The sequence below is a fragment of the Ruditapes philippinarum genome, unplaced genomic scaffold, assembly GCF_026571515.1.
Source record: "Ruditapes philippinarum isolate M1 unplaced genomic scaffold, ASM2657151v2 ctg6171_1_1_1_1, whole genome shotgun sequence".
NCBI classification, from domain to species: Eukaryota; Metazoa; Mollusca; class Bivalvia; order Venerida; family Veneridae; genus Ruditapes; species Ruditapes philippinarum.
The window spans coordinates 1-26,806 of NW_026854202.1; the positions used below are offsets into that span (position 1 = coordinate 1).

Below are 26,806 nucleotides of genomic sequence, written 5' to 3' on the forward strand. Positions count from 1 at the left end.
AATTAACACTTATTCATTCATTATCAGAAAAATATTTTCAATGTTAAAAAATCATTACATTATGTACTTACAATAAAAAAAAATGATAACTGCAAAATGACTTTCTTATTAAAGAAATTCCGTAAGTCATTTTGCATAGAAATATATTGGGGTTTCTTCAAATAATGAAAGATTCAATAAGAAACGGTTTACTGATTTTGCGGCAGGATAGGTAAAGTAATATTTAAATTGAAAATATATCAGATTTCTAAATACAATAGTAAATATAACTGATCATACGATTATGGTTCTGTGCTCATTTATTTGAGATTGGAATCACGTTTTAACGATTAATATTATTATACAACGATATTTGATATTTCTCTACAGACATTGATCATAGCGACCTATATACCCTGGCTGATTGCTTTGAATAGTTTTTTGTAGTTTTAGTATATATTTAGTATTTAAGTATATATTCCATTGGTTGATACGTATGTGTCAATAATATTCCAGGCGTCACTGATACAATTATGTGTATTATAAGATCATAATAATAGTGATAAGTTAAGCCCCTCATGGTATATGAATAAAACTAATTTAAACTTATTTATTGTCAGGAAAGTCTGTTTAAACATGGTATCACATCATTTATAAACTTTACCTAAATGTTTAAAATCTACATAGCATCTAAAGTTCATGGAAACAAGTTTTTGATTAATTTTGTATTAATGTTTATAATAAGATAAACAGAGTAATAAACATTGAAGTAAAAAATGCACACATTCAGTCAAAAGGACAAAAAGGAAAGGGGTAGGAAATGGACGGGATGACAATAATGTTGGTTGTAAAATTGAAAAGTGTGTCACTTACCGTTCACGTCTACCCAACGAATGACAACTCAATTGTAATAAAGTAAACATTTCAAACAGAATAACTTAAGTACACATCTCTTCAGATCGTCTATTTTATGTGTATATCTCTCATTAATAAACTCAGTGGAAACCCTTTTTATGACAACTCAGAAATGAATACCACTCAAGTATTAAGACTTTTTAAAAAAAAAACATGAGTTTTTGTTTTATGTCAATAATGCTAATGGTGGCATGGCCCTGAAATAAGGAACACACATTACATTCTAGTGGTGCTTTTCTTTAACGTACTTACGTTATATCTCTAGTTAAATCGCAAGAACTTATTTATTTGTGTTTCACTAAACGTTTTTAGCTACGCAGTTGCGTAAGTTTAAACGTTAGGTTGCGCTCACTTATTACTGGGGTAAATTGCACGTTCTCTTTAGTGAAATGCAACGAACGCAAATTTACGTTTCGCGTATGTCCAAATTTACGTAAAAAATACGAAAAACTCACGAAATATTAGTGAAACGCTCGCCTGATTATTTGTTTTAATATTTTTTACTCCTCTTTTAAAACCACTGATAATTCAGTCCGTTTCTATAAAAAACTTCAAGTTCGCTCTGTTTTAGCTTGAATGCTCTTAGTTCTGACACTTGATTTAACAATGTGTTGTAACTGTTAGAATACTGTATAAGGTAGGATTGCAAAGTCGTTTAATATTGTTTTCTGCACATTTATGCTGTGAAGAAAAAATGTTTTTGATAGATAATACGTACAACATTTAATACAGAAACCTGACCAATGATAATCTTATGATTAATAATAAATTCCTTCAGAATGAGTTCCTGGTCTCGTTCGATAAGATGTCAAAATATTTGTTTATATTAGTATTTGAAGATTGTTATTATAATACACATTGTGAACAATTGTTTTTTTTTACAAACAAACCAAATTATACAGACTCAGATAATAAAATAAATTTCGCATTCTGTAAAGCCAACCTATTGTCAAAGGAAATTCTACTAGATGTTAATAGAACAAAGCGCTACTTCAGAATGACCTTATCTAATAATAAAATAGTGACTTTTTACTGCATTGGACAAATAACAAGCCATTTTCCTAGCAAGGAAGATCAGATGAGCAAGCAGTCAAAGACTATCATGCTACTTTTGTTTATAAACTACAAAATGTAAAAAACATGTTTCTAGCTTTTATATGGATTTGTTACTACTGTTTATTTTTCAGATAAGTCGAGTGTTGAAATATGGAGGTTTCGGGAAAGAAACTTCGTAAATATTGTAAACCTTGTGAGCAACGTAAGGCATCAAAATACTCGGATGGTTTTTGTTCACAATGTGAAGAAGAAATGTGTCAAAGATGTTTTGATACTCATAAACAATGGAAGCTTTTTCGGGAGCATAGACTTGCTGCATCTGTTGCGGCAGCATCTAATAAAGGTGAAACACCAACGTTTGATGATTGTACTAAACATCTAAACGAGCCTATTAAATTTTTCTGCCCCGAACATGGCCAAGTTGGTTGCGGAGATTGTATGATAATTTCGCATAAAACCTGTAAAGTAGAGTATATACCTGAACACATCGACGGATATAAAGACGGTAAACAGCTCAAAATGTTGAAAAAGGATATAGATTCATATGAAAATGAAGCAAAATCTCTGTTAGGAAGCATCAGGCGTAACAAGGACCATGTAAAAGATGTCAACAAAAAGTTTGCTCTTGAAGTGAAATTGTTTAGGGATGAAATGGTTTCACATATCACAGAACTCGCTGATGACATGCTTAAATATGGAGATGATATCATGACAGCAGACATGACAAAGATCGAAAACCTTGAAAAAGAAAATAAAAGCCTAGTTGATGAAACAAATGGTATGAGAGACACATTACAATCAGAAGCTGATCAGCCTTACAAATTGTTCATCAGTTCCTTGTCATACAAACAAAATCTTCATCTCGTCCGAGACCAGCTAGAAAGAATCAAAGCGAACAATACGATCGAAAAATACGACTTCACGCGTGACTGTAATCTCGAACAATTGATGAAAACTTGTAAACAACTAGGAGCTTTGCATAAGCCAAATGAATCTGGTGCCGGTAAGTTTCTTACTTTCATAGTAATTTTTGATGATACATGTTTAAACAGGATGAATTTTTTTTACTTATAATGTGTGTCATATCAATTAAAGCCTAATATAAAACATGTTCTCAGAAGTTACATTTGTTTTATACATTCTTGGTTAATATAACGGCTTTTCTTTCAATTCTATACAGTAGTCTTATTTCGAGTGTTAATATGCATTTTTATAATTACTTTGTAAGCTATGGTATTTAATTTGTTTCTCTTCCTTTTTCATAAATCAGCACTTAGAAAAGAAACAGTAAAAGCAAACAGAGCAACACCGGTGGCAAAGGCTAAATGTTCACAAACAAATCAAGTAAGTATCTTATATTATTTGAGTGTGTTGTAGCTTTTATTTGTATTTTTTAAACGACTTATCTAATCATCACGGTATCAAAATATATTGTATATGTTAAGTGTGTTTATATTTTAATTTATACAATTAATCATTACTTATTTCGCGTTATATTTTGTTTTCAGCTGTTGCTGGACAGACAACTTGTTTGCAAAAACCTAATCATTGACGGAGACATAATCAGGTGACATAAAACAACTAAATTTTTACACTAACTTAAACTTTGTAATTAATATGCAATTATTTCAAAATATATTGAAAATATTTAATAGGTTAAAGACTATGTTATAATTGTAGGACATTTTTACCTGTTTTGATCAATACGATGGATTTGCATTCTTTTTCAGTTATGCTGAAAAAGCAAAAGGCGACCTTGGTTTATTTATTGACAAATATTTATTAAATTCGTGGGACAGTTTTGAAGTCAAGGTTATGAGCATTGGTAGAGGCGGAGGTATAGGTAACAGTTAACATAATATAACATTCGATCAAATGTAACTTGAGTCAAGTGTTTAGCCATAATTAGTTTGTGTACCATAATACTGCTTAAGGAATTAAAGAAGAGTCGTCAAAATTCTTATTCTCTTCAGATAGTCTTTTGAGCATATCATGTTTATGATAAAATCCGATGATACCTTATCGTCATTAACCAAACAAAATTGAATGTTATTTTAAAATATGTTACGATAATAGTAATTATATGAAGGAGTTTTAAGTTAAATATTCATTTTCGTCTGTAAATACTTTCTGAAATTAATTGATAATCTGCCATAAATACTTACCAAGCAAATTGTGAGGAATACAAGTTTGTTTTATTTTTTATAAATATTTTATTCTGATTATCAAAGTATCAATATGATTTGTTTACAAGGAACACCGTGACTCTTTTTATTACATATTCAAACAGTCATTAATTACATTAAATAATTTTGTCTTACAGTAAACGAAAACCATTAAAGGTTATTTATTTTTTATTTATTATTTATAAATCTATGAAATTATAAATAACATAGTAATTATTTAATTAATTTTTTTATTAATTATTTATTAATTAATTAAATATTTTATTTACTTATTTATTGTCTCTTTATTTTTCATTTTATTTATTTATTTATTTATTTTGTTCTAATTCAAAGTTAAATACTTTCAATCAATTGATTAATTAATCTATTTATTTATTTACTTGTTTTATTTATTTATTTATTTATTTATTTATTTATTTATTTTGTTCTAATTGAAAGTATAATACTTATAATATGGGATGACTCTTCGTTGATTTTTACAATAGAAGAATTTCATTCTAGCTATCGGTGTGGTACCGGATAACTATCCAAATGATCTTCTACCTGGATTAGGAAATGATTCATGTGGATACCATTCAAACGGCATGTATGTGTTATTTGTTTTTTTAACATACTCTTACCTTCGCTTTCAAATATATATGCGATTAACGGACTAGAAAATTAAATGCATATACAACTAAGCCAAGTTCTTTCTATAACCCAATGCTTCCAAATCTTAGAAACAAAATCAATAAAAAGACATGTTTTTATTTCTTGCGCCGTTTTCAAATTGTCAGTCTTTTATGCATACACACAGACGAAAATGCAATACATTGATAGGGTTGACGTGATTCCACCAGCACCCAATTGTATAAACGTTGGTTAAATTAACCCTGGGTTAAACGCTAACCGTGGGTTAAATTTAACCAACTTTGGTTAACTAACCAATTTGGTTAGTCACTTGTATAAACCGAGATAACCAAAAGGTTAACTAACCAAAATGGTTAAAATTAACCGCTGGTTAAACTAACCAATACTAGTCCCGACATGCAATAAATTCTATATCCGGTTATGTTATTTCGCGGAATATGTCAAAATTGACACATGGTTTACGCTTCTATTTTTATTACAATCGAAAATGTTGATAGTAGAGTTAAACTCGGTTCAAATTTAAATGAAGATGTTGTCACCACACTAATTACATATCATCATTAAACAAATGTACAAAATATAACTTTTACGTAGGATTAACTTGTTTAAGACCTCGGACTGGTGTTTAGGTACGAATAACTTGCATGGTTGCTATGGGCTTTGTTTACAAATTAAAATGTACTGCAAATGAGGAAATATTCGCTGATATAATGTTATAAATCAAAATCATCCGTCAACTGGGACAGAAAATGGTTAGAATGTAACTAATTTCATACAAAAACCACTCAATGCAGAAGTATTGACGCATATATTTTCTATCAGATTCGTACCTAAAACGTTCGAACCCAAAATATTTTGTGTAACAGCAGATGCAATTTTTGAATGATTTTGCCCCAAACTACTCTCTGTAGTTTCACTATATAGTATATGAAACTTCTGTTTCAGTTACTAAATACCATATCAGTCACTTGGGAAAATCTTGTTGCATTTGCCAAAGCTATGTTTCATGATAGAAGAGCTTTTAAAATGCTGAAAGTTTACCATATTATAGCAAAATAAATAATAAAATAAAAGTCTACTTATTGCTAATTAACCCCCCCCCCCCCCAATAAAAAAATAAATAAAAAAATAAAATAAATAAATAAAAATAAACAAGAGGGCCATGATGGCCCTGAAGTCGCTCACCTGTATATAGGCCCCCAGAGGGGGGCCAGTTTAAACCCCAGGGCTTTTATTTGAACATACTTGGAAGACACCCATTAGAAGATTTTTCATGATGTTAAGTTTTTACTACACACATATAATGAAAAACAATGACCCCCACCCCCACCCCCCTTTTGCAGGGCCAATTTTAACCCAAGGGCTTTTATTTGAACAAACGTGGTAGACACCCACAAAAAGATGTTTCCTGCTTAACAATCTAACCTCTTGCTCATTGGGTTTTTTAAAAGAAGATTTTTTAAGTTTTTACTATACACATATAGTTAAAAACAATGACACCTCTGGGGCGGGGCCAGTTTTAACCCCAGGGCTTTTAATTTAACAAAATTTGTAGACACTTATTAGAAGATGTTTCATGCTTAATATCTAAACTCTAGCTATTTGGGTTTTTTCAAAGAAGATTTTTAAGTTTTTGCCATACACATATAAGGAAAATGAATGACCCCCGGGCGGGACCAATTTTGACCCTAGGGCTTTTATTTGAACAAAATTTGTAGACACTCACTAGAAGATGTTTCATGCTTAATATCTAAACTCAAGCTATTTGGGTTTGGGTTTTTTCAAAGAAGATTTTTTAAGTTTTTGCTATACACATATAAGGAAAAGGAAAATCAATGACCCCCTGGGGCGGGGCCAATTTTGACCCTAAGGCTTTTATTTGAACAAACTTTGTAGACACCCATTAGAACATGTTTCATGCTAAATATCTTAGCTCTAGCTCTTTGGGTTCTTTAAAAGAAGATTTTTTAAGTTTTTACTATATGCATATAGGGAAAATCAATGACCCCCTGGGTCGGGGCCAATTTTGACCCCAGGGCTTTTATTTGAACAAACTTGGTAGACATTCACTAGAAGATGTTTCATGCCAAATATCTAAGCTCTAGCTCTTAGAGTTCTTTAAAAGAAGATTTTTTTAGTTTTTACTATATGTATATAGGGAAAATCAATGACCCCCAGGGGCGGGGCCAATTTTGACCCCAGGGCTTTTATTTGAACAAACTTGGTAGACACTCACTAGAAGATGTTTCATGCCAAATATCTAAGCTCTAGCTCTTATGGTTTTTTAAAAGAAGATATTTAAAGTTTTTTCTTTTGGTTGCCATGGCAACCAGAGTTCTGCATGGAATTAAATTCTTTGAACAATTTTTAAAGGTGACCACCAAAGGAACATTCCTCTGAAGTTTGGATGAAATTGGCTCAGTGGTTTATGAGGAGATGTCATTTAAAGCAAAAGTTTACGGACGGACGGACGACTGACGGACGGCGGACGGACGGACGCCGGACGAAAAGCGATCACAAAAGCTCACCCTGTCACTTTGTGACAGGTGAGCTAAAAACAAAACAACAACAAAACAAACAAACAAAATATATGAAAAACACATAAATGAAAACAAAATCATTTTGCTTTCTTGTGACTGTATGGCTGACATCCTATATTTTAAACATTCAACATGTTTTAACTTTAATTCTCACTAGTCACAACACTCAAATGCAAAATTGACTTGGTTCCCAGCAGTAAATTTACTAAACAGAGGAGAAACTAAATGAAAAAATAATTATAAAAAAATGTCATCTTGAATTTACCATAATTAATTAATTTATGAACAATCAAAAGTGATTTTTAATTTACCTCTACTTCAATTTTGAATTAATTTTATTGATGTTGTTTAGGAATTCTTAGATCTTATATATTTATTACTTATACATGGATCTTGTAAATAAAAATACTTAACACTTAATGAATGATTGGAACCTGTCACTGGCTAACATTATACTAGTCCAGTACCTTTAGGAATAGGCTATATGTCATTGAAGTAGGTAAACCAGGGTTTCAATATATATACATAATGTAATGAATAGTGTATGACTGTTACCATAAACAATAAGTTATATATAGTTTAATAAGTGCATAGTCTATAACTGGTTAAAAATGAAAAAGTGTCCAAATATGTTTTCTAGAGTTCTATCTATTGTTAAAGGTCCCATTGAATGGTAATTTACCACAGCGATATTTCCATTTATATTCGTAAGAAAAAGCCACTAAACCTTTTTCAGCGGAAATTACCGACTGCTGTCGTGTTTATTGGAGCATAAATCACCGCTAATCATTGGCCAGTATTTCACGCGTTTTACGATTCAACGCACCTCGGCGATTTACGGAAAAAGTCGGAAGATACTTGGTGTGACGTCACACCCAGTACTCGTTCGAGAATCGCCATATTGGAAACATTGAAAAAAAAATATCGTACAGTAATTTTTAGATTTATTCAGCGTAATTGGTTGGATTTAAGCAATGGGAGGCGCGAGATGTGTAGTTGGAGGATGCAGCAATAAGAGAAGTGAGCGGGTTAGTTTACATCAATTCCCTAAGGACACGAACATTCGACAACAGTGGGTGAGGGCTATCAAGTGTACAGGAACGAATGTCTCTAGAGCTGACTGGAATGGACCTAGTTCTTCAAAATCAGCACAAGCACAATTGGTATGCTCTGAACATTTTGAATTCACGTGCTTTACCCTCACCACTAGGATGCATTGGCAGCAGGGATTACCATACAAGGCTGCCCTTACTGACGAAGCGGTGCCTACCCTGTTCGGTCTACAGATACAGGAGTATAAGAAAAGGGTAGAGAATCCAAGTTCTAGAGGAGCCTTCAGAAAACGTGAATTGGAAAGAGTAAGTGTATTTCTATGCATATTTTTGAAAAATACATCTTAAAATAGATAAATTTTGTGGCTAATATATCGATATATACTGTACTGATACTGTATACAGGTCAAGCACGTCTCAACAAATGTTTGTTAAGAAAGAAAATAGTTGGATATTTTTTAAAACATCAAACTTCAAAGTAAATTTTATGTGCAGCGTCTGCAAAATATCTAGAATTCTACAAAATTTTGGAAACAAAGTGATCCCTCGGAAGCATTAATCACAACAAAAAAACATAAGAATTGCAGACTCGGTTTGATTGAGTCTGTACATGAGAGATAATGAATAAGTGCAACATCCCTCACGCCCCCTAGCACCGGCTTGAGCGGTACTCAATTCTCAACACTTTATAGTGTTGGCATCAATGATCCAGAAGGACCAGAAAATATAACAACACTGAAGTGAAGTACGGGGCAACTTTTTACGGCTGCCACACGGCACTTGACACCTGCCATAGTCATACATGGAACATTTGGGTGAAATTTGCACTGTAATTTGTAAAATGCTTAGGCTATCTCAAGGATATATCACCAGATTGATTTCAAGACAGCTTGGTGTGATCAACTTGGAACAACTTAGCCTGTATTCAGCTCATGTTACATTCATTTTGTAAATTACGCAAACAAAAGATGTTTCATCATAGAAAATTATGCAAAATCTGCTAAAGAAATGCATCTAGACCTTTTGTTCATTTTTTTTTAGATTATTGGAGAATATGAAGTCACACCAACTGGAAATGCTGAGCAACCCCTACCAGTCACTGGGCCAGCACTACTTCAGCCCTCCACTGGACAAGTGAAAGAAGCACTTACGGTAAATATCAAGAAAAGTGAACATTTGTTTCCACATACACTAGCTAAATCTGTACCCTCATTTTGTGTTTAGTAATGGAAGTATTTGAATTTGGTTTTGATGAAAGACCCCAAGTATTATAGGCTTCAGCCTGCCGCTGTTATTTAACACTCATGAATATTGTATGTTAACATTACTAAATGTTCTGAAACATAATATTGTTCTGCTTAGTACAATTTTAAGTACACTCTTGTCTATTTAGCAATGATTTTGTGCATGCACTATTCATTTTTAATGCAGTTAAAGAACATAGATCTTCCACTCAAGAATTTTGGAAGTTTTTTTTTTACTCAAACAATAATATTTGCAGCAGATGTATAAGCTTACACACTTAAAATGTCTAGGAATAATTAATTATGAAAAATTATTCAAAACATATACAAAAGCAGGTGGCCATGTCAAACACTAAGCTACTGTTACACAATGAACCCATTTCATAGCAGTGATAGCAAAAAATCAGTTAGGAAAAAATCATGCAAGGGACATTTGAGCCGTGGCACGACAAAACCAACATAATGTGTTTGCGACCAGCATGGATCAAGACCAACCTGCGCATTCTGATCAGGATCCATGCTGTTCGCTATCCATTTCTCTACTTGTTATACGGTTTGTAAGCGGATTCGCAGGCTGGTCTGGATCCATGCGTGTCGCAAACGCATTATGTTGGTTTTGTCATGACCCGGCTCATTTATAACAGCTATGTAAAGGAATTATATACTAGAGATAAGGAGTATATATATATCAATATTTCAGCTTCAATGTCAAATTCAACATTCTCCATTCATTGTTGTAGATCTACAGTTATTTTTTCCTTTTTGGCAGAGATTCATAAAATTAACGGGAATTAAATTTATTGGTTGACGAACTGAATCTAATATTTCCTCTACTTAATTATGTTCATCAGTATAAGCAGCTTATGGCACAAATTCAAAGTTTCCGTTTGCAAGGTTACATGGCTTTGCTTGGCAGCTAGCTTCATTTCAGCTACATTGGTACATCATGTACATAGGTTGCCCATTACTCCTTAAGTTCTTTATTTATCACAAGCTAGATAAAATGGAGATGATACTTTCCAAGTTAAATCCCTTTCGAAGGATGTCACTTGCTATAATAGCATGCACAACAATACATTGTAAATTGGAGAGCAGGACAAAGCAACAAGAAGACAATGGTTATACAATTCAAGCTTTATTTAAATACAAGTCATTCTAATATGTTATGCAATCATGCTTTGACAATATATACTTTTTGTATATAAAATTAAACAAAAAGGCCTATGTAGACATTGCATGTACAAAGATTTAGATCCCCATAAAGTATTAAAAAAGGAGGTGATAATGTTTTAGTAGAATTTGAAATACTATTAATTTACTTCTAAATAAGTTATTTTTAATGCAAAAATTAAAAAAAATTATACAATAGGCCTAATATTTATGTTTTTCCTTGTTTTAGTTGAAATAAATGCTTAGTAAACATAAATGAGTCTTACAGATCAGATGTTTAAGTTTTAACAAAACTGTTACATGGCCAAAATCTGATTATATACTCTAAAGGTAACTACAAAATCCAAATAATGGTATGTAACTTAAAAAAGGAGCAGTCAACAGGACTGAATGCTTAAGTTTTTATTGCTCGCCTATAAACAAAACTTTGGCAGAGACCAAAAACCTAACAAAGGTCTATGAAAACTTAAAGATATACTATGCTCATCTTTGAGTAAAATATTTTGATCAAAGAAATTTATTTAAACCTATGAAATTCTTACTGAGTATGTCTAATTTGAATAAAAAATGAAAACAACTATGCATTGGAAGTCACATGGTCTATTATAGGACAAGTAAAATTAGTCTTTTCTTAAAAAAACTGCCAGTTTTTTTAACGACACTATATATTCATATTGTGACGACCTATAGTTTGTAGAGTTTTAAACATGACATATAAACTTTATGTAAAGTCAAAACATGTTTATTTCATTTTTACAAAGAGACTATGTAGTAATTATCAATATTTTCTGATATCAAATTTGAGCATAGTATATCTTTAAATTCCTAATGGGGTCACCTTCTCTTGTCAACAGATTGGGTAATGATTTAAACAATCATTCAAAGTTTAAAGACATTAAGTACATTTTCTGATAAAAAAGGACAATAGATGGACAATATGATGGTCAACAAGTATGGCAAGTTTCAAAACCATAGTTTTAATACTTTGTCACAAAAAAACTTTTTCTAAGATGTGACTCAATTGCATATAAAAGGGATAGCAGGAAAGCTCTTCTTTTTCATTGAAAAGGCTAGCTTAAATCAAATACATGATCGTTTCTTTTTAACATAGCATAAGGTACTTTTTATTACACTTGTTTTATTAACCAACAACAAATGACAATGGCAAAATTATTATTCAATCTAAATATAAAATTTCATCACAGTAAATTGCAAAATCAGCAAGATTCCTTTTGCCGAAAACATATACATCATGACTGTTTTTTGCCAAAAACATATACACATGTACATCATGTTTGGCACAGCAGTATGACTAGTTGAGAAAAGACTCACATACATACAAAAACAATCAAACAAAGATTATTTGTCTACTTATCAATTTTTTGGAAAAAATAATATTGCTTTTCTTACTTTTTATTTAAGTATCATGTAAGAAACAAGCAAACCCTAGAAATGTGTCTGAGACACAGATGCCCTTCCTATATATGTTAGAACATCGAAACATCTGACATGACAGAATTGTTGTGCCACAAATGACCTTTTCAAGTAAGAGTACAGATGGTTGTTTGATAAAACATATCTTAAATATTAAAAAATCCTTAATTTCAAAGTGACAGAGCACAAATTATCAAATTGCTGACCTTTGACCTCTAAACATGACCTTGACCTAAGACTCTTGATCTTGTGCATGACACACCATCTCATCCTGGTAAACCATGTTGGTGCCCAAATTCACAGTTTTCCTTCGCAGACGTAAATGGGCCAAACAAGATTAAAAAATTGCTGACATTTGACCTCTTAGTGTTATCTTGAAAGGTCAATATAACACTTAGATTTCAAATGTCTGTAGTTGGCTAAGTGTCTAGGTCATGCACATGACACATCATCCAAATCCCTTGATGTAAGACAGTTATGGACTGGACAAGATTTTCTAACTGCTGACTTTTGACCTTTGTGACCTTGAATCTAGGGGTCTACGTCATGCGCTTGACACATATCGTCCTATCATGTTCAACATTTGTGACAAAACGTTTAAAATTCCCTTGATGCATGACAGAGTTATGGGCCTGACAAGATTTTCTAAAAATAGTTCACACAGGGACAGACAGACAACGGTAACAATTATATGCCCCTTGCCATTATCTTGGGGCCATAAAAACATTCTTTTCAGTTGAGGACATTAAGTCAGAACATATTATATAACATTCTTTACCAAGATATCTTTAAAAGGTATTGCATCTTATAAAGTTATATTTTAACAAACCACTTACAAACAATCCTGATGTTCTATTCTTCTCTTGATTTACTAATTAAAATTATATTTTGTACAACTCATGAGAATATGACACGGCATTCTTAGAACACATATGACAATATTTCTCAAACAATTATTACTAAATTCTGTGTTTATCATAATTTGTTACAATATCTAAGTAATGAGACACACTTAAACTTATTTCTGCATTTACAATAATAATGTCATGAAGTACATCAGTATGGTGTAGACTAGATGGACATATTGATCATAGATACATTGTTAAACTAAAGTGATCAAATAATGATTAAGCACTTGTTGATTTTGATACAATACTTCCCTCTAGAGTTAGCCAATATTAATAATTTGATACTTTTTATCCTCAGCTATTATAAACCCGTATTTAATGTCTAATGTACACCCATGGAAATGATGCCAGAGCTGTACTTCTTTATAGACATAAAGTCAAATCTGCTTCTACAGGTGGTTTTCCAGATTTCAAAAACGTTTCATCAATAGGAGCTTTTCTTCGGCAGACCTTTTTCTCCTTTTCTCTGCAAAATTTAAGACACAATTACCTTACAATTCAGGACAAGTTAAACAGTTATGAAAATATTTTTTTCTTTTTGTCACACTGGTAGTGTAGTTATTTGTTGTTTTGAGATCATAATGTATGTACCTTATATTCAGAGAAAAAAATTGCATTCGCAAATATTCTTCAATTAGGGCAACTTCTTGCAATAAACTGACAGAGGGAATGATGTCTCCTATGAAACCGCCCCAGTTTTTGTTAAGCATGGATATAAAGAAGATAGCATATTAAAAATTTAACTTGGCTTCAAAAAAGTTTCAAACTCCAAAACGATTGCAAAACTACAAAAATTTATCGGATATAACCTAGAAATCTATGATGAAACATCTTTTGTTTGCGTAATTTACAAAATGAATGTAACATGAGCTGAATACAGGCTAAGTTGTTCCAAGTTGATCACACCAAGCTGTCTTGAAATCAATCTGGTGATATATCCTTGAGATAGCCTAAGCATTTTACAAATTACAGTGCAAATTTCACCCAAATGTTCCATGTATGACTATGGCAGGTGTCAAGTGCCGTGTGGCAGCCGTAAAAAGTTGCCCCGTACTTCACTTCAGTGTTGTTATATTTTCTGGTCCTTCTGGATCATTGATGCCAACACTATAAAGTGTTGAGAATTGAGTACCGCTCAAGCCGGTGCTAGGGGGCGTGAGGGATGTTGCACTTATTCATTATCTCTCATGTACAGACTCAATCAAACCGAGTCTGCAATTCTTATGTTATTTTGTTGTGATTAATGCTTCCGAGGGATCACTTTGTTTCCAAAATTTTGTAGAATTCTAGATATTTTGCAGACCTGCACATAAAATTTACTTTGAAGTTTGATGTTTTAAAAAATATCCAACTATTTTCTTTCTTAACAAACATTTGTTGAGACGTGCTTGACCTGTATACAGTATCAGTACAGTATATATCGATATATTAGCCACAAAATTTATCTATTTTAAGATGTATTTTTCAAAAATATGCATAGAAATACACTTACTCTTTCCAATTCACGTTTTCTGAAGGCTCCTCTAGAACTTGGATTCTCTACCCTTTTCTTATACTCCTGTATCTGTAGACCGAACAGGGTAGGCACCGCTTCGTCAGTAAGGGCAGCCTTGTATGGTAATCCCTGCTGCCAATGCATCCTAGTGGTGAGGGTAAAGCACGTGAATTCAAAATGTTCAGAGCATACCAATTGTGCTTGTGCTGATTTTGAAGAACTAGGTCCATTCCAGTCAGCTCTAGAGACATTCGTACCTGTACACTTGATTGCCCTTACCCACTGTTGTCGAATGTTCGTGTCCTTAGGGAATTGATGTAAGCTAACCCGCTCACTTCTCTTATTGCTGCATCCTCCAACAACACATCTCGCGCCTCCCATTGCTTAAATCCAACCAATTACGCTGAATAAATCTAAAAATTACTGTACGATATTTTTTTTTTCAATGTTTCCAATATGGCGATTCTCGAACGAGTACTGGGTGTGACGTCACACCAAGTATCTTCCGACTTTTTCCGTAAATCGCCGAGGTGCGTTGAATCGTAAAACGCGTGAAATACTGGCCAATGATTAGCGGTGATTTATGCTCCAATAAACACGACAGCAGTCGGTAATTTCCGCTGAAAAAGGTTTAGTGGCTTTTTCTTACGAATATAAATGGAAATATCGCTGTGGTAAATTACCATTCAATGGGACCTTTAAAAGGTTGATAAAATAACTTTATAATATATGACTTGTGTGTTAATTCATGATCATGAAGCCTGTATAACTTTCTTTAAAAACTAAATAAAAACAGTTTGATTTTCACCAGAAGATGACATTGTTTCTTTTCCCTGCTACTAGAAATAAACAAGCCCTTTATCAACCTTTGATGAGAAGACAAATTGCCTAAGTCATCAGTTTGGAAATTTTGCTGATAAAATTAGGAAAAAGCAAGGTTTTCAACAGGGAAATCTTCCTAAATTATTGAAAACAAATTATTGTACTCTACCAAAAAAAACAACAACACACTGTGACACATATGTCTGTAACAATACCGGAATGAACTTAATCAATAACTAACTTTATTGCATTGGATATTCCAAATTTCAGTTTGATTAGGAATTTTTTTAAAGATTTGGGAAAAATAAGCATGATTATATGTTTTACAGTATTTTCATTTTGGAATCTGCTTGATAGAGCTAAAATAATTATCAATGTATCTGGAAACTATTTAATACACATTAAAAAACTTTTTGACTAATTTTACACAAGATGAGCCAAAATATTTTAAGGACACCAGCTTAGCAAAATGTACATTGTCCTAGGATTTTAAGAAAAGTAAAATTCAAGTTTTTAGTAATATTTTTTATGACAGTTGTGAACAACTGATGATTGATTTTTCAGTATCATCACCATATTTCACTATATTTCTACTGTATGACTAACGCAGTAAAGCTACCGTCTCACTTACATCCCGGCAGAGCCCCGGTAGACAACTTGGGTACAACCGTAACTCTGCCGGCAACGTCCTGGATGATCCGGGAACATTTGACCCCGGATAGAATAAAATATTTAATATCACTGGGGTGGTTCGGGATGATCCGGAAAGAATAGCTTTGCCGGCTTTTTCCTTAGCTCTGCTCTGTAAGTGTGACCGCAACAATAATTTCGCCCCGGATCATCCCGGTAACTTACCGGGATGGTCCTGGGCTCTGCCGGGAGTAAGTGAGACCGCAGCTTAAGGACTTTTTGCATATTTTGACCTCTTTCTAGTATGGTAGCTGATACGTTACACTTTTGCATGTTGCGTTGTTGTTTATTGCCTTCTTTTCCTGGGCGCTACAAAACATGCAAGACTGTGGCACGCTGTCCCCATGTCGGCATATAACGAGGGAATGACTTCTTACTGTGTTATCGCATGGCTTAATTGAGTCGTTGTCGCCAGCAACAAAGCAGATTTAAGCCTCAATAAGCTAATTTTTCCATTTGAGCCAAGCGACAATGTGTCATGGTGCCACACACTGCGAAACAACCTGCCAGTTGGCTTGTTTCGCTAGTGACATGACAACAAGATATCAAGGCCTGAGCAATCTTGACTTTTGGGTTTAGGAATAATAGATCTAATTGTTAAAAAGCAGAACAGTGCATGAAATATGGAATGAACAAAATATATTATTTTATATGACTTCGTTCCTTTGTTTTGCCGATTTTCATATCAGATAATGGTTTTATACACAAAACACAACAAAAACACAAAAAGTCATGCAAACTGTTTAACTGACAGTGGCACAAAAAGTTAAAGGCATTATCATACCTTCTTCATCATGATAAGTTCAGCAAGAGAATTCTCTAAGGTGATATATCCTGTCAGTCTGTAAATCTTTAATAAGTCATGTTGTTATTGACAATTACACGAAAACGCACACATATGTGTTGATCGAAATAAAATTCACTGATCAATCACAAAGTATACAGCCTCATGTTTGTCTTTCTAGGGATCTTCCGCTGCGTACTGGTCCAGAATGACTTCGTAATTTTATCTCTAATTGTCCTTCAAGTTTATCCTCAGTATTAACCTAAGCATGATCTTCATTTAATCGGTTTAAAATGACATTTTGTATCATGACTTATCCGAATTATCGACACTGACAGCTGATTTTTAAAACTGTTTATTTCCGGCTCTGGAAAAGTTTGTTTCCGTTTCCCGTCACTACGCAACATAAAGAAATATCGTTGCCATCATATACAACCAATAATAGTCTATTTCGAAGCAAAAATGAACAAAAGTTGAGACGAAGCGTACAAACGGCAGCCATTTTGTTTCTGGTTAACATTTGGTTAAAATTTAACCCACCTCATATACGTGGGTTAATTTAAACAGAAATTTACGCTGGTTAAATTTAACAAAAATTTTATACAATCGGTTAACCAAAGTTTAACTCAAAAGTTAACCTAACCATGGATTTAACCCAGTGGTTAAAGTTAACCAACGTTTATACAATTGGGTGCAGAAATATAGATGACCTTTTGAATTCTGGAAATCATGTCTAAAAGTTCGTATCTTGATATTCTAATTAGAGATGATTAACCTTTAAAGTAAAACAAATAAAGAGTGGCTGGCAAAAAGTTTGCCAAATAAAAACATGTTCATGTATTAAAAATATAGTATGTAATATAGTATTTAAATGATTTATTTATAAATATTTCAGAGGAGATGCACCCAAGTTCCGAACAATAAATAAATATATTTTTCTACTATTTTGTTCTATCTAGACGACATATATTGAATTAAGGTATATTCAGTGAATAATATCGCTCGATCATATTGTTATTTTTATGTAATTTTATAAACATTGTGTTGTGGAAATTTTGCAAATCATTTTCAACGTATTTACATTTCACATGAAATTTTACAATTCCATATTAGCATATCTTTGTTTTAAATGTTAAATTTTGTCCATCATATAAAAAAATGTTTGAGTACGATTACATTTAAGCGGTATTTCTGTCTGAGTCCAAAAAATTTTCTTCAAATGGAAATCAGTATAATGAAATGCTGAAGCAGTATATGTTTTCATCTTCATCAAATATTTGATTAAAAAATATTTTAAGTGAAGCTCTGCTGATACATATTATGTAAGTTCATGCAAATAATAGGAACATAGTTATAACTTTAATAAACTCTTTTAATAATTATTTACCCGTAAACATTATAATTTACCATAATGTGAACAAATAATTTAGGTGTTTGTCTTTCTTATCAAACTCACTTAAATGAAATTCTAACTTAATCAGCGATTTCATATCACATGCCAAAATGTCTTTTTTAAGGACATACTTTACCTTCAAAATGGCAAGCAAAATAAAAAAATATGTTCCTGTTGAAAAAATATGTCTCTTTCATTAAGTAAGGTAGAAATAAATGGGATAAACATCTTTTCGAATGTCTGAATATCCTTCAAATTCATAATTAAATAATTTGATTTGTTGAAACAATATATTTTTCATCTGCATCACCTGCATCAAATACTAAATTTTGAAATATTTTCTTTCATGTAAAACCTATACATTATTTGTTTCAAATTTAGTCTAGTAAAAATAAAATATGACCCAGAACTAATTGCAAAAGTTTTGAATCTTTGTTCATTGAATAGGGCTGGTATATGTATATGTCAGAAAAAAAGTTGCACATATAACTCTGTGCCCAACTTTTTTTACAAGCGTTCAAAGTTCACGAATTTTAACTTTATATTTTAAGACTCGAACTGTACACCATACACGCATTTTTTTCCTATGACGTAACAATTTTACGTAGGCACGCGCGTCATTGTACACTTGTCATATGATTTCGTGAAACTTCCGTCGAAACATGAATATCATTTTTCATCAAAAATAGCATTTAGATGGCAAAGGTAAGTTTGTTTTGTGTATTTTACATTTACTTTTATCATTTATGCCTTTTTACTTTCACAATAAGTGCCATAGTTAAATATAACTACGATTTTATGTTAAATATTTTTGGAAATAAACGTAAATGTTAGTAGATTTGATTTAAATAAACGATCTATATATATTTATAAGAAAACGATGTTAATAAGACATATTTAATATGAAAAACTTTATATTTTCGACATTATATTGTTACTTTGAAATGAACAAATTTCACGATTTTTTAATCTACGGAAGACAAAACGGGACATAATTTACGTCGTGAATATGCATTATTTTATTATAACAAGGTATTTTTATTGTACTGTCGGGGATCATCAAACGAACACTTTTTGAACAATTTTCCGTACAAATTTCATAATTTCTAACCTACTGTAGAGACGTTAAAATTTGACACACTTCAGCTAGGTTCTTCTCCTAACTAACTAACTTGTTTATTTCTGATTGTATTGACACTTATATCTGAGGCTCCACAAGGAGAACTTGTCTACAATACAGCACCATGTGTCCGGACAGATATGTACATCACGTGGGGTGTTTTGATTTTAGATTTTTATCATGATATACAATATTTCAGCAACAAATACTGAAGTTTTGGATATTCTATTATTTACTCTGCAAATGATTATAGCTGGTATATGAGGTCAGGCAATGCTTTCTTGACCCCAAAATTTCAACGTCAACATTCTAGAAATAGACAACAAAAATATTACCATTTACGTAGGTTGAAATAAAATTTATTTACTTAATTTGACTGACAACCACTGCACAAATAAAATACTAAATAAAGCATTTTCGGGGCCGTCCGGGTTTGGTGGTTGTCTGGTTTTGGTGGTCCCAAACCAGTATGTAAAACAATATTCAGATTTGCATGTATGTATATATTAATTTATATTTAGATATATATTTTGCATTATTAAACATGTAAATGTACATAAATAAAATCAATACTTAATTTCAGATAGGACATCCATGATTTACACACCAATGGTCATATGATGATTATCTAATGTTCAGCTGTCTCTTGTATCAAGGTGAGTCATACTTTAAGTCTTATCTATGCACAATTTCTATCTATAATAAATTATATGAAAAATGTTTGTTTTAAATTGTCCTTTTTTTAAATATGCTATTATGTGAAATTGACCTCACCAGTAGCTCTTCATAGGAAATTTCATACTACATGATTGCCCGGAACATGCAATACATTCCATATATGTTCACCTTCCTCTGTCTGTTGTGATTGTATAACTGATTTAATATTTTAAAAATGCAAAGTATAACATAGTACGGATTTTTTTTTTGTTATTGCCTACATTAACACCTATTGAAAGTAATGCCGAATATTCAAATTGGCATTTGCCAAATGACGTCACGCTTTATTTATCAAAGTGGAAGAATGAAATGAACGATTATGTCATTTGAGTATCGGTTCATGCAAAATATACTTGTTTCTTTTAAATACAAAGTTAATATGCTAATATAAATATATGCTAAATTCATGCATGATTTCTCACACAAAATATGTCTTTTATTTCTATAGATGATACAAGCCACATTACTAAACCCTGCTGATGGAACAAATAACGATATGAAGGGCGTTGCATTTCGGTATGTTTTATACTGACTACTGTATATTTAAATTAATAAAAACTCATGACAATTTTCTCTGTAAATATACACATGCTTGTCATTAAGTTTTCGGACAAAGATTTAATGTATGTTAAATGCAGGGAAATAACATAGGCTATTTTAAGGTAGGCTGAAATAAATGCACATTTTATACTGAATATTTCTATTCTGAATTGTTTTTTTTCAGAAACCCGTTGTGCATTTCTGATTTCGGGATCTACAAGAAAATATCAACATGGCAACAGGTATATTTGTTTTTACCAATGTCAGATGGTTTATACATTCATCATGTTCCCATGTGTCGATATTGGTCTGAATTAGTAAGAAAATCAATACACAAACATATATATAAAATAACATATTTCTATAAGTTATATACATGTATGATGTATATTACACTACATAATACTATTGTTACTGTGAAATAATGCATATACAAAAAATAATAATATATACAGATCTATAGATTTTAAAATATGCTTTCAGATTCTACATCGTGCGTTATTTTATGCGCAGGATATCCAGAATAGGTCCCAATTGTCACTCTCAGAGAGAAGGGAAGCAACAGTGTTAACCATGCTAGCGATCTGAGGAATTCAAGTATACAAGTATACGAACAATTACAGGCCAAATTGTGCACCAAAACTGTAGAAGGGATTTTACTCACACTAGAAACATTTCAAAAACTAAGTTCCAATGTTAAGTGTAACCAAGGTAAAAGACCTTTAAGATCAAATGCTAATTTTGCTTTTAAGTGATATTGCTTGTTCTGTGGTAAGCCTGCTAAAGTTGCATCTGGTAAACGTAGATGTTCATCCTGGTAGAAGTTTTGATTTTCAGAAAAACACATCGTTCGGAACCCACGGTACACATTCCGTATATACTACATTCAATATTATTACCGATACATATATACGGTAAATAGCCTGGTTACCGAGGATGCAGGAAACAATACAACTCAAAATGCCTCTGAGAGAAACAATCTGTGGGGAAATGATGTTTAAAACAGACTGTTGTCAGTTTTGGATTTTCGTCAGATTCGAAGAATGTATATTTCAGATCAGACAATAAAAACCCAAATAGCTTGGCATATATATTCAAAAGACACCAAAATGTGATTGGAATAGAGATTTGTTATTTCCTACCATTCCTGCACGCTTTCTCTGGTTGCCGACAGTTCTTAAAATAATGTGTAAAAATGAAGTGTTCCGGCAAAATGCTGCAATACTTCATTTCTGCAACAAACAAAGAAGAAATTATCACAGGTGGTGAAAATGCCTTGAGGATATTATATGATGGAGCTAGGGAGATAACTTTGAACAGACTGAGATTTCACAAATTTGTAAGGAAAACCATGTCAAGTTCATCTGTTATTCAAGTTCAAAGCATTCCGCCTACGTCTGATGCTGCGGCGCAACACTCTATACCGTCATATTTTCAATCACAAACATGGATTGGAAATGATAAAGTAGACCCAACTGAATTGGGATAGGAACTTCTCTAAGGACTCGTGTACCTGCAAAATCTACACAACCCGCTGCTCCAGATTTCTTTTAAATATTATCAGATGCAATTGCAAAAAATGATATTCTTGGAGATGTACCTGTCGCAAACATGACCTCGAATGTTCGGTTGGTTGTGGAGAATGTATTAGCTGTTCAAACTGTCGGTCCATTTCAGATATTGATTTTGCAGACATGGAGGACTAGATCTTGTATCGACACAATGCACTTAGAACTAAGTTGTCAATTTTTACCTGTTTTGTATTGAAATGTATTCATATTTTGTGTTATTATTGACAATGTACATGCATCTGGCATCTTGTTTTTACATAAGCAATAGAGGTTTCACTTTAAGTTATTCATAAAAAACTTTGCAGACAAATATGTTCTATATATTGAACAGTCTCATATTCCTCGCGATGTAAATACAATGTAGCTTGTAATAAAAACAAAAGATTTATAATAATACTCTGTTTGCTTGTCATATGAAGTAGTTCTTTAGTATTGTAGTTCTACTCTTTTATCCAGTGTCAAATTACACTAAAATTTATGCACAATATTTTATATTGGTGTCTATCACAAAACAATTAACTTGTACTAGCACCAAACTATGCCCTATAACATAAATGTAGTAAAATGTTTGAAACAATTTAACTCCAAATGTACAATAGTATTGTACATTTAAAGTTAGATTGTATATTGAATAAATACTTATCAATGCTTTCTTATATTTGCTTGTGTTGCGACACACTGTTTTTTTCTTCTCTAATTGTCAATGTCAAAGTTCATCTATTGTAAATAAAAATGTATTACTATACTGTCTGAAATACAGAACGATAATTTCAAATTTAAAAAAGTGGTCTTATATGTTGTAGACTGTTATATGTTAGTACAAGCATGACAATAACCCTACCATATACTTAAAGTGATTTAAGTGTACATATCGATGTGACAAAAATGTAGTTCTTGTGAATGAAACAGCCTGTATATTCGTGTTCTTTATATTTATTATCACTACATTGTTGCTTGCCAAATTATGTAGCTCTTCGATACATTTGTACATTTAGTTTTATTCCGTGTGTAATGTCAAATTTCAACAAGTGACACTTAAATGTATATACTACAATTTCTCCATAGACCGGGCATTGTATTTTTCATCTGTAGTTTTGGTAAATGTTACTTGCTCTTAATTATACTTACTTGTTGTTGTTGTTGTTCTTTTCTTTGCATGAAACAAACAAATTATTCAAAATGCTTTGGATGTTCAGAATGTAGACCTGGGTTCTGATATAACAACACCTGATTTGGTTCTATTCTGTATATATTTTCAATGTAATCGCTTGTACTTCTTTTCTCTGGTGTTTATCCCGCTAATTAAACATGGCGTCTATGGGCAATTTCGGCTTTCTCAAAAACATCAGCTCAAAGGGCGAGACTTTTGTCGATTCGTGTGGGGTGCAGTTGTAGGCAAAGACTAAGCGATCAATGTATTTCTTCCAATCCGGTTTCTGCCAGTTTTCAAGCGTCCCCAACATGCTAAGCAACGTTCTATTGAATCGCTCCGGACCCGAATTTCCCTGGGGGTGGTAAACTGTGGTATGCGATTTCTTGATATTCATCATTTGACATAGTTCTTTAATTAAATCACTTTCAAAGTTAGCGCCCTGGTCAGAATGTAAACGAGTTGGAATTCCATATTTAACGGTGAAGTTTGAAAAGAATGCTTCTGCGGTGGTCTTTGCAGTTTGATTTCTTGTTGGAACAGTTATTGCAAATTTACTGAAGTGATCTGTGATAACTAGTATGTTAGAGTAGCCTCCTTTTGATGTTTTGAGTGATAAGAAGTCGAAGCAAACCAATTCCAAGGGGTAGGTGGTATTAATATTGACCAATGGAGCTCTGGTGTTTGTTGCTGATTTTCTTCGAAGGCCTCTGTCGCATCGCTTGACTAAGTTTTCAATGTCTGATGTCATCCCTGGCCAGAAGAATCGCTGACGGATCAATCTTGTTGTCCTCTCTATACCAGGATGACCTATATCTGTATGCAAGCCCTTGAGGATGTCTTGTCTGTAGCATTCAGGCACTACAAGTTGTTATATCTTCTCTTCATTTTCTTCTATCTCTCTAAATAATATTCCTCTCTTGATCCTGAAGCTCTTGAAATTTCTCTTCATAATTTGATCTTCCTTTGTAAATGTCTTCTCAATCTGTTGCCCATCTATTACCGCAATTCGCCATTTTCCAATTACTCTATCTGCCATCTGGTTTCTTCTAATTTCCCGCATCTCGACTTGAGCCATTGGAGTCCCAGGATCTTCTGTAACCTCTACTAAGTTTAGATTCATAGCTGGTAAGGAGTCAATCAGTGGCTGTGATGTCATAAGAGCACTGCAGATTGTCCTCACCACCTCTGTATCCATCTGAATTCTTTCTTCATCTTCATTGTCAACCTTTTGATGGGGTTATCGACTAAGAGCATCTGCATCAATGTTGCTTGTACCAGGACGGTAAATAATTTCATAGTCGAACTCCACCAAGGCTGCGGCCCATCTCTGTCCTGTTGCATCTAGTTTAGGTGAGGTAAGGATATGAGTTAATGGATTGTTGTCAGTATAACACTTGAAATGCTTTCCTGCCAAATATAATTTAAACTTGTCGGTCACTGCCCACTTCAAAGCAAGGAACTCGAGCTTGTATGCAGAGTATTTCTTTTCTGACTTGGATAAAGATCGGCTGGCATAAGCTACAACACGCTTGCGGTCTCCATCTTGCTGGTAAAGGATTGCGCCAAGACCAAGGATCGAGGCATCGGTGTGCAGTTCGAATGGTTTGTTGGAGTCTGGATAAGCAAGTACTGGAGGAGATAAAAGGATTATCTTCAGCTTGTCGAAAATCTCTTGTTCCTGTTCTGACCATTTCCATTCTTTAGTGTTCTCTTTACGCCTTGGACCTTTCTTAGATGACGGATGGGGAATAAGTTCAGCAATCTTGGCGAAGTCTTTGATGAACCTCCTGTAGTAACCGGCAAAGGCTAAGAATGAATGTAACTCTTCTGGTGTTGATGGTGTTGGCCAGTTTCGCACCTTGTCTATCTTTGCAGGGTCTGTCTCAATTCCATCTTTGCTGACAACATGCCCAAGAAAGTTCACTCTCTCCTTGAAGAAGAAACACGTCTCTGGTGCAAGCTTCAGGTTACACTCTTTCAGTCTGGACAGATGAGATCCAACCTTTCAAGATGCTCTTCATATGTATTGCTGTACACTATCAGGTCATCAAGGTAAATGATACACATCTTTAGATTCATGTCTCCCAAACAATCCTCCATTAGACGTTAATATGTCGCTGGACTATTGGTGAGACCGAACGGCATCTTGTTATACTCATAAAAGCCCAAAGGTCTAACCGTGAAACTCGTTTGCTCCTTGTGCGACTCTTCTACCTCTACCTGGTGATATCCGCTGTTCATATCTATAATTGTAAAGTAGTGAGCTCCATGTAGTGAGTCGAGTACCTCCTCAATCCTAGGTAGTGCATATGAGTCCTTTAACTGTTCTCTCGTTTAGCTTGCGGTAGTCTACACAAAGTCGAATCTTACCATTCTTCTTCCTCACTAACACAATGGGTGATGCAAAAGAGGATTTAGATGGTCTTATAACTCCACAGGACAATAGTTGTTCTAGGTGGGCCCTTACTTCATCTACCATAGAGGGTGGAATCCTTCTGTGTCTCTGTTTGAAGTACGTAGGATCTATCAGGTCAATCCTATGCTTGATCCTGTTACATTGTCCTATATCTGTATCGCTTGTGCTGAATATGTCTCTATGTTTCATCAGTAAATCTCGAAGTTTCTCTTGTTGTGGCTTGTCGAGAAAGTTATCTTGATCTATGTTCAAGTCTGTAACTATTTTCTTTCTTTTCTTCTCCAACTCTTCTTCTTCTACTCTTTCTATAACTTCATCTGTAATTGTGACTGGCTGTAATTCGCATATTGTCGACCTTGGTGGAATGGTAACAGTGTTGGTGGTCAAATTGGAGAGTGTTACGATTACTTCTCTTGAATTTGGATAGCTATAGTTGATAACACTAGGTTCAACATCTATGAAATCAGGTAAATCACTTTGCATGCATAATTAATACTAGATCCCTGCAAAACCTGGTTTAGGTCATATACTTCACTAAATGTCTTTACCTTAACTTAAGCAACTATATCTCATACTAATTAAGTATAGGCCACTATCTTGATTATAAGTAATTTTCCAAATTTTCATGCTGGTGTAGAATTCTGGTTGTTTACTTCATTGCTCAGGTGTGACCCAAAACATTTTATCAGTGGTAACCTACTTTCAATTTGAGATATTTCCCTTGTTTAATTGTGTTTATAAATGTAATTTCTCCTTGATTATTTAATTTTCTACAATTATCAGGTGATGCATATCATTTCCAACAGTTGGCATCTGTTTGTCTGTGTAAACAGTCCTTGTTTTCCTTTTGTGTACCCAGTGACCTGATATTGTTTACTACACATTCCTTTCTATTTTGGGAAATCCCTGTGTAAGGTATATGCAAATTAAGAGCACCTGCTGAATTTTCATTGGTCGATTTTGAAGGTGTGCCTGTGTTGACTCTTTTGAT

At 33.1% G+C, this 26,806-nt stretch overlaps 2 protein-coding genes and 1 long non-coding RNA gene across 3 annotated transcripts in view; all 3 read left to right on the top strand.

Moving 5' to 3' along the window:
• Window positions 1-2,075: 2,075 nt before the first annotated feature.
• LOC132739413 (E3 ubiquitin-protein ligase TRIM33-like) lies at window positions 2,076-3,327 on the top strand. Its single transcript, XM_060727113.1, has 2 exons — window positions 2,076-2,953; window positions 3,221-3,327. Exons 1-2 carry the CDS (start codon window positions 2,101-2,103, stop codon window positions 3,325-3,327), a joined length of 960 nt encoding a protein of 319 aa, XP_060583096.1. The 5' UTR covers window positions 2,076-2,100.
• Window positions 3,328-3,454: 127 nt separating this feature from the next.
• Window positions 3,455-26,806, top strand: part of LOC132739414 (uncharacterized) — a 29,233-nt gene continuing 5,881 nt past the window's right edge. Inside the window, exons 1-3 of the long non-coding RNA XR_009626997.1 lie at window positions 3,455-3,517; window positions 3,681-3,793; window positions 4,638-4,722. This is a non-coding gene — a long non-coding RNA (uncharacterized LOC132739414). The remainder of the gene's footprint in view (window positions 3,518-3,680; window positions 3,794-4,637; window positions 4,723-26,806) is intronic.
• Window positions 7,958-10,221, top strand: LOC132739415 (THAP domain-containing protein 10-like). Its single transcript, XM_060727115.1, has 2 exons — window positions 7,958-8,664; window positions 9,400-10,221. The coding sequence occupies exons 1-2, from the start codon at window positions 8,281-8,283 to the stop codon at window positions 9,580-9,582; spliced, it is 567 nt and encodes a 188-aa protein (XP_060583098.1). The 5' UTR covers window positions 7,958-8,280; the 3' UTR covers window positions 9,583-10,221.

Bases quoted from the DNA above. Each gene is read 5' to 3' on its own strand.
- LOC132739413 (XM_060727113.1), top strand. From the start codon at position 2,101: ATGGAGGTTTCGGGAAAGAAACTTCGTAAATATTGTAAACCTTGTGAG. The intron at 2,954-3,220 runs GTAAGTTTCTTA...TTCATAAATCAG, and splicing joins GCCAAATGAATCTGGTGCCG to CACTTAGAAAAGAAACAGTA.
- LOC132739415 (XM_060727115.1), top strand. From the start codon at position 8,281: ATGGGAGGCGCGAGATGTGTAGTTGGAGGATGCAGCAATAAGAGAAGT. The intron at 8,665-9,399 runs GTAAGTGTATTT...ATTTTTTTTTAG, and splicing joins GAAAACGTGAATTGGAAAGA to ATTATTGGAGAATATGAAGT.